At 45.1% G+C, this 13,773-nt stretch overlaps 1 protein-coding gene across 3 annotated transcripts in view; it reads left to right on the forward strand.

Annotated features, from left to right (window-relative positions):
- The window catches only part of LOC110533604 (drebrin), a 123,945-nt gene that overhangs the window by 98,353 nt on the left and 11,819 nt on the right, over positions 1 to 13,773 (forward strand). For 2 of the 3 annotated variants that reach the window (XM_036990018.1, XM_036990019.1), the window contains exons 5-12: positions 781 to 930; positions 2,047 to 2,124; positions 2,614 to 2,765; positions 2,851 to 2,908; positions 3,546 to 3,599; positions 3,993 to 4,107; positions 5,163 to 5,291; positions 8,915 to 9,028. In XM_036990018.1, coding sequence (XP_036845913.1) covers positions 781 to 930; positions 2,047 to 2,124; positions 2,614 to 2,765; positions 2,851 to 2,908; positions 3,546 to 3,599; positions 3,993 to 4,107; positions 5,163 to 5,291; positions 8,915 to 9,028 — 850 coding nt within the window. The remainder of the gene's footprint in view (positions 1 to 780; positions 931 to 2,046; positions 2,125 to 2,613; positions 2,766 to 2,850; positions 2,909 to 3,545; positions 3,600 to 3,992; positions 4,108 to 5,162; positions 5,292 to 8,914; positions 9,029 to 13,773) is intronic. The other variant, XM_036990020.1, reaches the window with a different exon arrangement.

Below are 13,773 nucleotides of genomic sequence, written 5' to 3' on the forward strand. Positions count from 1 at the left end.
CTCTCTCTCTCTCTCTCTCTCTCTCTCGCATCCCTTTAGGCCATCTGTCTGTCCCTCTCTCTCTTCCTTCCTGTCCCTCTCTCTCTTACTTCCTGTCCCTCTCTCTCTTCCTTCCTCTCCCTCTCTCTCTTCCTTCCTCTCCCTCTCTCTCTTCCTTCCTGTCCCTCTCTCTCTCTTCCTTCCTCTCCCTCTCTCTCTTCCTTCCTCTCCCTCTCTCTCTTCCTTCCTCTCCCTCTCTCTCTTCCTTCCTGTCCCTCTCTCTCTCTTCCTTCCTGTCCCTCTCTCTCTCTTCCTTCCTGTCCCTCTCTCTCTTCCTTCCTGTCCCTCTCTCTCTTCCTTCCTCTCCCTCTCTCTCTTCCTTCCTCTCCCTCTCTCTCTTCCTTCCTGTCCCTCTCTCTCTCTCTTCCTTCCTGTCCCTCTCTCTCTCTTCCTTCCTGTCGCTCTCGCTCTTCCTTCCTGTCGCTCTCTCTCTCTTCCTTCCTGTCGCTCTCTCTCTTCCTTCCCCTCCCTCCTCTCTGAACATGACATAACCACTTTTCTCTTTCCAGCCATGTGTTCTGTGGGTCTAAAGCTAGTGAGTGATGTGTGTGCACATTGCCCCAATCAAAAGTATTCTGAGGAGGCTTGTGCTCTGACACAAATATAAGTGACACAAATATTACCTCCACAGAACCTCTGAGAGCCTGCTGCTTTTACCGTGGGATACCATCTCACACAAGCCATTTAAAGGGGAAAGGTATACTTCCATTGAAGGTGTGTTTTTTGCTTTTTTGCCCGCAGGGAGTCAACGTGATCATCAACGCCAGCACCATGGAGGACATCGAACCATCTGCCATTGGACAGAGACTGACAAATGGGATGGCTTCGGTAGCCAGCCCCGTCCTCAGCCGGCTGAGAACCAGAGAGGAGGAGAATGGAGAGGATGGAGTGGTAAGAGAGAGGGGGCAGATGGGGAGGGATGGAAGAGATGGAGGGGGAGAGATGGAGGATAAGATGGAGAGAGGGGATTGGAAGGAGTAGAGAGATGGAACCAGAGAAGGGATACAATGACGGAGAGGGAGGTGGCGGGATAGAGAGATGCCTTGAGAGAAAGGTTAAAGGGACAGCGAGATGGAGCCTGGCAGAAGACGAGGGGGTGTTACGACATAGGTCAAAACAAGTGGTCTGTGAAAGAGCTCTCTATTAGTGTGATGTGTGACACAAGGCCACAGTCATGTTACTGTTTTAGAGGAGAGAGAGACGACAGAGGGAGAGAGAGACAGAGATAAAGGGAGAGGACAAGAGAGCGGGAGAGGGAGAAAGAGAGAGAGCGTTGGAGAGGCCCTCTGAGAGCGAGGCATTGTTAATGTTTAGGAACTTCAACAATGGGCCTTACTATGTATCAGATGGTCCATAAGAAATGAGTCTCTCAGCTGGACAGCTAGCAGGCTCCTTCCTCATTCTCTCTCTGCGTATCTGGACACAACTGAACCAGGATGTTAGGCTAGCCGCTGCGCTAAAGGTACATTACATTCTGATGGATCGTCTACAGTGTCGACAGTCTACAGTGCTACCAAAACATGACGACCTTAAACTGAGGTAAATTCCTTGAGTTTAAAGAATGAATTATACTGTAGATTAACAAACTAACCAAATGTATTGCGTCACAGGGTTTTACAATGTCACACTGGCACTTTTGAACAGGCTACCTTGTGGATAATATCTATCTTTAAGGCCCGCACCTAAAGGGTTCAAGTTTGTTCATAATATAGAAGGTAAAGTTATATAACTCCATATAAATCATATCCAGGCAATGGTGCACAATAAGTGATACGGTAATTGTGTGTCGAACAGAAAAATGACGCTATATGTCTAGTCTGACCCTGTTGGTTACGGGTGGTGTGGTGCAATAGGATTTGGAGGGCACAGTAATTGTACTATAGCAGACGCTGACCCTGAGCTGTGTGTGTGTGTGTGCCATGGTTCTCTGACTAATGGTTGTAACCAACCACTTCCCCTTCCTCTCTCCTCTCTCCTTTCCTCTCTCCCTATTGGGCGGATGTCCAGGGCACCGTGTACACCAAAACCAACGCAGAGATTGAGATGAAGAAGATCAATAGAGAGGAATTCTGGGAACAAGCCAAGGTAGGAATAAACATGATTCCCGCTAACGTCAGGAGGGAGGAAAGAAGTGATGGAGGGCGGGGGGTGTGACTGGGACAAGGACTCTGGAGACAAGAAGAGCAGCACTGTTATCTGTTTTCTCTACCTTCTCCTCAGACTAGGAATGATAGCATGAATAGTGGTTTCAATTGGAGTGTGTAGGAGTAGGATCTAAACAAAGTCAAAAAATGTCCCCCGTCTTCCAGAAGCAACGCCACAAGCCAATGAGACAGACTCAAATGAGATATGACATCCACTGCTCTCTGTCCTTGAGGTTATTTGAATTTGAATCATTGTGAGCGGGCGGCTTTGCCCTCTACATGTTAGTTTGTGTTGATTTTGCTCAATAGAAGGACCAAAGCCAGATGTTCTGTTTCGCATTTTAGTCATTGATGTTTTATGTTGTGACTAATTGGTTATTGAAGTACTGAACAAATGTTGAAATATATTTCTGTCTTTTGTGTGTACCAGCGTGAGGAAGAGTTGAGAAAGGAGGAGGAGAGGAAGAAGGTTGCGGAGGAGAGGCAACGCTTCGAGGAGGAGAGGATGGAGCTGGAAAGGAAAGAGCAGGAGGATAGAGAGAAGAGGTACCGCGAGAGGGAGAGGCAGATCGAGGAACACAGGTGGGCCGCAGTGACTTATGGGTAGTGTTGTATCACGGAAACGCTGGTGCTTGGTCCATGTGGTAACTCTGTGTGTGTGGAGCAGAAAGAAGATACAGGAGGAAGAGGAGGCCAAAGAGAGGACACGGAACCAGCCCCTCGTAGTAAGTGTGTGTGTGTGTGTGTCTGTGTGTGTGTGTGTGTCTGTGTGTGTGTGTGTGTCTGTGTGTGTGTGTGTCTGTGTGTATGTGTGTGTGTGTGTGTGTGTGCGTGTGCGTGTGCGTGTGTGTGTGTGTGTGTGTGTGTGCGCCAGAGCATTATGTGTATTCTCTGTTCCATGCCAAAGAGGGTCTTGCCACCACTGAAAGAGGCAGTCTGCTTTTAGAGAACATTTCTGATCTCATTTCAAGACTTGTCATAATGCATCATTGATATTGTCTGGGAAGAAATATTAAGAAACAAGAGTTCTATTTCATTATCCTGTTTTTAAAAATCCAACTTTAATTCAATAGTAGCATCAACATTAATAATTTCAGCCCTGGCACGACATGACACAAGAAAATGTATTCTCCAAATATTGGACCGTACAATGTTTTCACTTCTCTCCTTCCTTTTACCATTCCACAAGAGCCATCGTTATTTTAAGACTCTCACTTCCTTCGAAAACAATACTTCTGCTTTCAGATCCCTTTGAAAATGCCAGCTTGAACGTCTGTGATTTTGTAATGGCTGCCATGCTGTGAGAATGGAATTACTTTGTAGGCTGTTTCCTTGTACCCATCTCTCTCTCTCTCTCTGTAGACAGCAGAACCTAGCTATGAGGACCTGGAGAAGGAGAAGGAGTCTGAAGTGGAGGTGGGTTTCAGACTATCAGTCCCAATGGGGGGATTCATTGCATGCAGAAAATCAACTCTGTATATCCTATTCTGTGCCTCTCTAGTGTTAGTAGGCTGAGACTGAGAGAGTAAAGTAGAGTGTAGCCCAGACACCTGACCTGTATATATGTGTCATTGTGACAGTAGCACTCCTGGGCTTTGGATCTGTGTTAGTGGGACTAGTCAGGCTACACTGGGATATTTGTCTCTGGCTCTCTGTGTGTAAGGTCAATTCAGTCTGAGTGTGTGTGCTCCTACGTGCATTTGTGGTGTGAGTGTATTACCTATGTGCGATGAGTATCTTGTGTGTGTGTGGGGCGGGGGGTGGTGCTCTATGTGTCTAACGTTGTACTGTATGTATGTTTGTTGACAGGAGGCGAAAGCCCTCATTGCCCAGCGGGCGGACAACCCCAGGGAGTTCTTTAAGCAGAAGGAGAAGGCTGTGGCTACTGGTTTGGACATCTCCCCTGTCTCTAGCCACAGGACCGGTAAGACCAGGAAGACGGGGGAGATGGAAGGAGGGAGGGAGGGAGGAAGAGAGGGAGGGTTTGGGGCACCTGACCACCATTTGTCCTGTCATTCACCTCCTCACAGGCCTCAGTCCCTGTACTCTACTGTATGTCACCAGTGTGTCTGTCATCACTGTGTATGAGTGGACAGAGCCTGTTGGACCTAGACACCTGGGTATACCACAGAGATCTGGAAGGCAGGAGAACAGTTGGAGTAGAATTCAGACTAAGATGAGAAGTAATCCAGTTGAAGACAGAGGAAGATGAAGATGGACTGCTGTAGCAGTTATCCCTTGCAGGCTACATAGATCCGGAAAACAAGTGGTACCAAGGAGCCAGTTGGAGTGGATGGAGATTGGAACAAGTGCCTGACTCAGTGAGGGTCTCTGAACAAGACAACACACTGTCTCTCCTCTCCACCTGCAAACCCAAAGAATCTCCCTGAAACAATATCTGTTTTTGTCTAGAAGCAACAGGATATTTTCACTCTTGGAGAAAGTCTCTGTGTTCATTCCATCTTAACATACTGAACTGAATCCATGTTCCTTCCTCCATCGTTAATGAGCTTGATGCAGTGCTTCTACGACTGCCTGCTTTGTCCACAGTGGCATTACCACACTAACAACTCTCCCTCTTCTTTATATGTCTCTTTGATTTCATTCATGGTTGTGCATCCATTTGTCTTGTCGTCCGTCTCTCCATTCATCCATCCATCCGTTCGTTTTATTCGTCTGGTGTCTCCCTCTGTTCTTTGGATCCTCTCTTGAGCGTCTCTTCTTCTATTCTGTCCTCACTATTGGGTTTCTATGGGACCATACCCATCCTCCCACAACCCTTCACTTCTCACCGGGGATCCTCCTGGGCCTTGCCTCGTTTTATCTTGACTTTCTCCTTCCTGTCTTCCTTCTACTCTCCCCTGTCTCTCTTTTCTCTGTGTCCCTCTATCACTCTCTCCCTCTCTCGTCTTTCCCTGTCCTCCCCGCGTCTGTATGTATGTGTGTGTGTCACCACCCTGGGCCCTGGCCCGTTACCAGGCCGTTTGGACAGCCCGTTACCAGGCCGTTTGGACAGCCCGTTTTTGAAGCAGCAGCACAGTCCCAGCGAGCCCAGTCCGCCCCCCCTCCGCACCCCACCTCACGCGAGGCTGCAGCCCACTGCACCCGGTAGGTACTGGACAGGAGGAGGAGCAGGGAGGCCCCCCCCACCCACCCTCACATTACCACAGTAGAGGACACGCCCCCTGTCACCCCAAATCATCCCCTGAAGCTGCTGTAACAAACTCAGCCCCCTCTCCTACACCATACCACCTACCCCCCACTAGCTCAGAGCACAACTGTGGCTACCTACTGTTAGCTAACCTGGGCTTGACGTGCTCTATTTTATTGTGAGTCCTTGTAGAGCCTGAATTAGATATCTCCATGGTAAAGTAGACCAGATTGGTACTGTCTGTAGGAGATGGTGGCTGTGCAGAGTGCTAAAAGCACTTCCGGTGTGATGACAGATCCTGTTCTCCACCTAAAGGCTGTGTCTCAGTCAGTCAGCACTCTCCTGGTTTGGCCTCTCTCTCTCTACACCCACTCTGATGCAGTTTGCTTTTAGTTGTCTTGCTGATGATGGCAGCTTATATCAAAGAGCGGAGTTGATCATGACCCTTAGTTCTGCCTACTACTTAGTGCCTCTTATATCTCCTTTTACAAATGAATCTGTGTACTAACTACCCTAACTTACTAACACACCATCTTGTCAACCGCCTTCAGTCTTCCACACGCCAATGATGTTTACTCCATGATCCCTCTCGGTCACCATATTTATCTGACTGATCTTTTATCCAGGGTTGTGGAGATGAGGGTGGTTAGGGGAAAAGTCCTAGTGAACCCTATAGGGAAGGTTTTCACCTGGAGGAGAGGAGGAGAAATAGAGGAGAATAATAGAAACCTGCATAGGTTCCATGCTCCATGATTTGTTTTGCCAATCTTACTTCGTATCCACCTTTACCCCATCTACCCATCATCCCTGCCACGTTTCTCCGTCCGCACACACACGTACCTCCTGACGAATGACCTGTGAGTGTGTGTTCCGTCGTTATCGAGCTGCCCGGGGTCTCAGGAACTTTGTTGCGTACCCTGTGGGCCCTGTGTGTTTACACAGTAAATGGATGTTACCCCTGACCTATGTAGAGTATTGTACCAAAAATTGTACTGTAATTGTTTCCTAATGTTGTGTCTGTGTCTGTGTAAGGGTGGTCAACCAGTTCTAACCAGTTCCAGCTAGTTCTAACCAGCTCCTACTAGATCCAACCAGGTCCTAGTAGTTCCATCCATCAGCTAAGTCATGAAATTAGTTTAAATGAAAATGGATTCCTATACCACCATCACGACCTTTTCACCTTGGTGTATTGACCCCTTAAATTGAAACGGTTTATAAATTGTTCAGCGTTGATGAGGACGAGGCAATATTCTATCCTCCTCTATTCTCTTTAGTATTTAAAGACCCCTCGATTAGAAAGGAAATGGCAAGTCCACCCAAGCAAGATGCTGCTGTCAATATATATAATGAGCAGTCACGTAGGGTCATTCATCTCTATGTCCTGTTGTTTCCAGTCACAGTGATGTTGGTCATTATTGTTGGTTTGCTTGTTCATGCCTTGGCTCTTAGTAATTACTAGAGCATGTTCTGTTATTGTGTTTGTAGTTCCTGGTCCTAATTGAATTGAATTGAATTGAAGGGAATTGTGTTTGATGTATCAGCCTGTATAATGTGTTTGCCGGGGTTTATTCGTTGAGTGGATATTCATTGTTTCTCATCCAGATGCGCCCTCATTCTTTGCAAAGTACATACAGACAGCAGAGAATCATAAGCTGCCTCCAGAACTTTTAATGGACTTTACACACACCCAAAATGTATACTGGGGCAGTTTATATGTTTATATGTCTTGACTGATTAAATCAGTCAAGACATATAAACAAAAGGAATCCTGCACTGAGTATTGCTGCTCCCAAAAGTGAATTCACTGTTTAAATCAAGACAAACAGCATCACCGTGAAGATCTTTATCAGAGGGTAGTATTGCTTGAGGTGCTGAAGATTCCCCTAACCACAAATCTCAGATCAGATTACTTTCCCATTCCTAACCATAATCATTGGATATCTGATCCTGTATCAGTGGTTAGGGGCAACTTCTAGCTACAGTACATATTGAAGTCCATGTACTGTATTGTAGTGGAGAGCTGATATAGGTCATATGGAGTACTGTTGCTGCAGCTCATGCATGGGATTGACACTACTGCTGCTACTGCTCTACTGTGTTACTTCTACACTATACACTATACAAAAGTATGTGGACACCCCTTCGAATTAGTGGATTCAGCTGTTTCAGCCACACCCATTGCTGACAGGTGTATAAAATTGAGCACACAGCCATTCAAACTCCAAAGACAAACATTGGCAGTAGAATGTCCTTTCTGAAGAACTCAGTGACTTTCAACGTTGCACTGTCATAGGATGACACATTTCCAACAAGTCAGTTTGTCAAATTCCTGCCCTGCTAGAGCTGCCCCGGTCAACTGTAAGTGCAGTCATTGTGAAGTGGAAACGTCTAGGAGCAAGTGATAGACCACACAAGCTCACAGAACAGGACCGCCAATTGCTGAAGTGCGTATTGCATAAAAATCACCTGTCTTCGGTTACAACACTCACTACCGAGTACCAAACTGCCTCTGGAAGCAACGTCAGCACAAAAACTGTTCGTCGGGAGCTTCATGAAATGGGTTTCCATGGCCGTGCAGCCACACACAAGACTAAGATCACCATGCACTGTCCCAACAGTCTGCTGGAGTGGTGAAAAGCTCATCGCCATTGGACTCTGGAGCAGTGGAAACGCGTTCTCTGGAGTGATGAATCACACTTCACCATCTGGTAGTCCAACTTTGTGGCAACAGTTTGGGGAAGGCCCTTTCCTGTTTCAGCATGACAATGCCCCCGTGCACAAAGTGAGGTCCATACAGAAATGGTTTGTTGAGATCGGTGTGGTAGAACTTGACTGGCCTCCACAGAGCCCTGACCTCAACCCCATCAAACACCTTTGGGATGAATTGGAACTTCGACTGCGAGCCAGGCCTAATCGCCCAACATCAGTGCCCGACCTCACTAATGCTCTTGTGGCTTAATGGAAGCAAGTCCCCACAGACATTTTCCAATATCTAGTGGAAAGCCTTCCCAGAAGAGTGTAGGCTGTTATAGCAGGAAAGGGGGGACCAACTCCATATTAATGCCCATGATTTTGGAAGGAGATGTTTTTGGAAGGAGACGAACACGTGTCCACATACTTTTGATCAGTGTATTATCTGAAATGCCTGATGGAAAGGACCCACGCTTCACCATCACCAGTGATGTTACGTCACATGATCTCATCCCCAGTTACATTTGAGCTTTAGCAGAAATGCTCTGCCACAGTTGCTGTTGCACCATTCAAGTCAATCCTGAAAACAAATAACCACGCCATTGTTGTTGAAATTGAATGCAGTGTTCAGGCTAGCCTGACTGCTCATTGTGACCACTGGTGTTATTTTAATTGTGTTCATGTGATTTTGTGGTGGCATTTTGTCTGTGTTTGGTAACATTTTGAATGTGTTGGTGATTTGATTGTTGGGTGGTACAGTATTTTCATTCTGTTAGTGATTTAATTGTTTGGTGGCATTTTGACTGGGATTGATATGATTGTGCGATGTTGATGTTTGGTGGTGATGGTTTGAAGTTGTTATGGTGTACACTTTCTGATATTCCTCCAGATGGCGATGATGAAGGGAGCTTAGATCACAGTATGGGAACGTCCTCAACGCCAATCCCCAAAATAGTCACCACACCCATCCAGGAGGCGGAGGATGACAGCCGGAATGAGTGGGGTAAGATTAGGCAGAGTTGGGTTATACTGGGGTAAGCCTGAGGAATTTATGAGGACTTAAATCCTTGAATTTTGTTTGGTTATGTTGCTATAGGCTACTTTGTACATGGCTAATGTTAGCATTGAAAGTCATTGAGAGCACTTACTCTGTTGGATATCATTCATCCCAGACAAACAAAGACAGTGGGCACACACATTCACACGTTCCTTTACAGCTATTACACCATGTAAAGAAACAACATCCTAATTAAAAACATTTCACAAACTGGATTCATGTCATCTCCGTTAGACACCATAAAGGGCATTTCATTTTTACAATTATTGTCCAGCAAGTATTTAAAGGCCTTGATTCTAACATTAGATTATTCAAATATGTAATACAAATCTCCAAACTTCTTTTGTTTTGTTTATAGCACTATAAAATGCTTTAAAAAACGTTAAAAAAACATTTATAAAGCACAGCAAATACACAAAAAAATGACGCATATTAAGCAACAGTGATTACATTTTTTTGTTATATTAACCAAACAATTTTGACTCCATCAATGACAGAGTTGACCACAGATACTCAAAACAGATATATCTTTGCCTATAAAAATAAAAGTTCAATACAAACATTTGTAAAATATGGAAAATGATTGCTGTGAAAATCCCCAATAAAAACAACAATTCTATCAGATCTTTAAGCACTCTGACGAAGCTGACGTTAGACAAAAATCGGAACTAGTGGATGTTTTACGGAGTTGACAAAAATATTACATTTTCTTCTTCATTCAGGTGGTACAGTGCTTTGCAAAAGTATTCACCCCCCTTTGCCGTTTTTCCTAATTTGTTGCATTACAACCTGTAATTTAAATGGATTTTTATTTGTATTTAATGTAATGGACATACACAAAATAGTAAAAATTGGTGAAGTGAAATGAAAAAAAATAACTTGTTTAAATGTGTTTATTTTTAAACGGAAAATTGGTGCATGCTATGAAGCCCCTAAATAAGATCTGGTCCAACCAATTACCTTCAGAAGTCACATCATTAGTTAAATAAAGTCCAGTTGTGTGCAATCTAAGTGTCACGGGATCTGTCACATGATCTCACCTGTTCTGAAAGGCCCCAGAGTCTGCAACACCACTAAGCAAGGGGCACCACCAAGCAAGCGGTACCATGAAGACCAAGGAGCTCTCCAAACAGGTCAGGGACAAAGTTGTGGAGAAGTACAGATCAGGGTTGGGTTACAAAAAAATATCAGAAACTTTGAACATCCCACGGAGCACCATTTGAATCCATTATTAAAACATGGAAAGAATATGGCACCACAACAAACCTGCAAAGAGAGGGCTGCTCACCAAAACTCACAGACATTAATCAGAGAGGCAACAAAGAGGCTAAAGATAACCCTGAAGGAGCTGCAAAGCTCCACAGTGGAGATTGGCGTACAGTTGAAGTCGGAAGTTTACATACACCTTAGCCAAATACATTTAAACTCAGTTTTTCACAATTCTTGACATTTAACCTAAGTGTATGTAAACTTCCGACTTCAACTGTATCTGTCCACAGGACCACTTTAAGCCGTACACTCCACAGCGCTGGGCTTTATGGAAGAGTGGCCAGAAAAAAGCCATTGCTTAAAGAAAAAAATAAGCAAACATGTTTGGTGTTTGCCAAGATCCAAGTGAGAGACTCCCCAAACATATGGAAGAAGGTACACTCGTCATATGAGACTAAAATTGAGCTTTTTGTCCATCAAGGAAAACGCTATGTCTGGCGCAAACCCAACAACTTTCATCATCCCGAGGACATCATCCCCACAGTGAAGCATGGTTGTGGCAGCATCATGCTGTGGGGATGTTTTTCATCGGCAGGGACTGGGAAAGTGGTCAGAATTGAAGGAATGATGGATGGCGCTAAATACAGGGAAATTCTTGAAGGAAACCTGTTGCAGTCTTCCAGAGATTTTAGACCGGGACGGAGGTTCACCTTCCAGCAGTACAGTGACCCTAAGCATACTGTTAAAGCAACACTCGAGTGGTTTAAGGGGAAAACATTTAAATGTCTTGGAATGGCCTAGTCAAAGCGCAGACCTCAATCCAATTGAGAATCTGTGATATGACTTAAAGATTGCTGTTCACCAGCGGAACCCATCCAACTCGAATGAGCTGGAGCAGTTTTGCCTTGAAGAATGGGAAACAATCCCAGTGGCTAGATGTGCCAAGCTTATAGAGACAGACCCCAAGAGACATCAGCTGTAATTGCTGCAAACGGTTGCTCTACAAGGAAAATGCCAAGGGGATGAATACTTTCTCAAGCCACTGTATACACAGTAGCAATTTAGTTTTCCCTCAGTTGCTTTAGGACTCTAAAATGAAATTTAGTTTATTTTAGTTTATTTTATTTTTACAGGGACAGTGCACATGAATTCATGTTTCAGTAATAGTGCCGGTTTTAGCCAGCCGGCTAATTTTCAACCGCAGTCCCTGGGCAGGTTATTAAAAACAATTACAATATAGACAATCATTGAGCAGTGAGCACACGCAGAGCAACATAGGAAAAGCAAGACATAGCATTCAGACAGAGCAACATAGGACAAGCAAGATGTAGCATACAGACAGAGCAACATAGTACAAAAAGCAGCGAGACAAAATTCATAAAAGCAACAAAGGGTTTCCACACCTCACAAGCTACAGACAACAGACAACATGGAAAGCGGCAATACACAGCTAGGGATTATGATCACAAATCTGATTGACCTTTAGCCATGTATTCATACATTTTGTGAAAGTGTGATAGGTGGTGCAGTTATGTGTGTCTGATGGCAGTGTATTCCAGACATGGGAAGCTCTCACAGAGAAAGTAGATTTACTAAAGGTGCTTATCCTTAATGGATCTGCTGCCATATGTTTGGGTTTTCTGTTTAACAAAAATACTGAGTGGATTGGGAGCCAGGCCATTTAGGATCTTGAATACAAGACATGCGTCGGTGTATTGCACAAGATTTTCCCAACTCGGGAGCTCATGCTTTCTGAGGATGTAACAGTGATGATGGCTATTGGGCTTCCTATCAAGCACTTTGAGAGCCTGTTTTTATTTTTATTTTTTTATTTCACCTTTATTTAACCAGGTAGGCTAGTTGAGAACAAGTTCTCATTTGCAACTGCGACCTGGCCAAGATAAGGCATAGCAGTGTGAACAGACAACACAGAGTTACACATGGAGTAAACAATTAACAAGTCAATAACACAGTAGAAAAAAGGGGAGTCTATATATACATTGTGTGCAAAAGGCATGAGAAGGTAGGCGAATAATTACAATTATGCAGATTAACACTGGAGTGATAAATGATCAGATGGTTATGTACAGGTAGAGATATTGGTGTGCAAAAGAGCAGAAAAATAAATAAATAAAAACAGTATGGGGATGAGGTAGGTGAAAATGGGTGGGCTATTTACCAATAGACTATGTACAGCTGCAGCGATCGGTTAGCTGCTCAGATAGCAGATGTTTGAAGTTGGTGAGGGAGATAAAAGTCTCCAACTTCAGCGATTTTTGCAATTCGTTCCAGTCACAGGCAGCAGAGAACTGGAACGAAAGGCGGCCAAATGAGGTGTTGGCTTTAGGGATGATCAGTGAGATACACCTGCTGGAGCGCGTGCTACAGATGGGTGTTGCCATCGTAACCAGTGAACTGAGATAAGGCGGAGCTTTACCTAGCATGGACTTGTAGATGACCTGGAGCCAGTGGGTCTGGCGACGAATATGTAGTGAGGGCCAGCCGACTAGAGCATACAAGTCGCAGTGGTGGGTGGTATAAGGTGCTTTAGTGACAAAACGGATGGCACTGTGATAAACTGCATCCAGTTTGCTGAGTAGAGTGTTGGAAGCAATTTTGTAGATGACATCGCCGAAGTCGAGGATCGGTAGGACAGTCAGTTTTACTAGGGTAAGTTTGGCGGCGTGAGTGAAGGAGGCTTTGTTGCGGAATAGAAAGCCGACTCTTGATTTGATTTTCGATTGGAGATGTTTGATATGGGTCTGGAAGGAGAGTTTAGAGTCTAGCCAGACACCTAGGTACTTATAGATGTCCACATATTCAAGGTCGGAACCATCCAGGGTGGTGATGCTGGTCAGGCGTGCGGGTGCAGGCAGCGAACGGTTGAAAAGCATGCATTTGGTTTTACTAGCGTTTAAGAGCAGTTGGAGGCCACGGAAGGAGTGCTGTATGGCATTGAAGCTCGTTTGGAGGTTAGATAGCACAGTGTCCAAGGACGGGCCGGAAGTATATAGAATGGTGTCGTCTGCGTAGAGGTGGATCAGGGAATCGCCCGCAGCATGAGAAACATCATTGATATATACAGAAAAAAGAGTCGGCCCGAGAATTGAACCCTGTGGCACCCCCATAGAGACTGCCAGAGGACCGGACAGCATGCCCTCCGATTTGACACACTGAACTCTGTCTGCAAAGTAATTGGTGAACCAGGCAAGGCAGTCATCCGAAAAACCGAGGCTACTGAGTCTGCCGATAAGAATACAGTGATTGACAGAGTCGAAAGCCTTGGCAAGGTCTATGAAGACGGCTGCACAGTACTGTCTTTTATCGATGGCGGTTATGATATCGTTTAGTACCTTGAGCGTGGCTGAGGTACACCCGTGACCGGCTCGGAAACCAGATTGCACAGCGGAGAAGGTACGGTGGGATTCGAGATGGTCAGTGACCTGTTTGTTGACTTGGCTTTCGAAGACCTTAGATAGGCA

This window comes from Oncorhynchus mykiss, chromosome 10 (assembly GCF_013265735.2).
Source record: "Oncorhynchus mykiss isolate Arlee chromosome 10, USDA_OmykA_1.1, whole genome shotgun sequence".
NCBI lineage: Eukaryota > Metazoa > Chordata > Actinopteri > Salmoniformes > Salmonidae > Oncorhynchus > Oncorhynchus mykiss.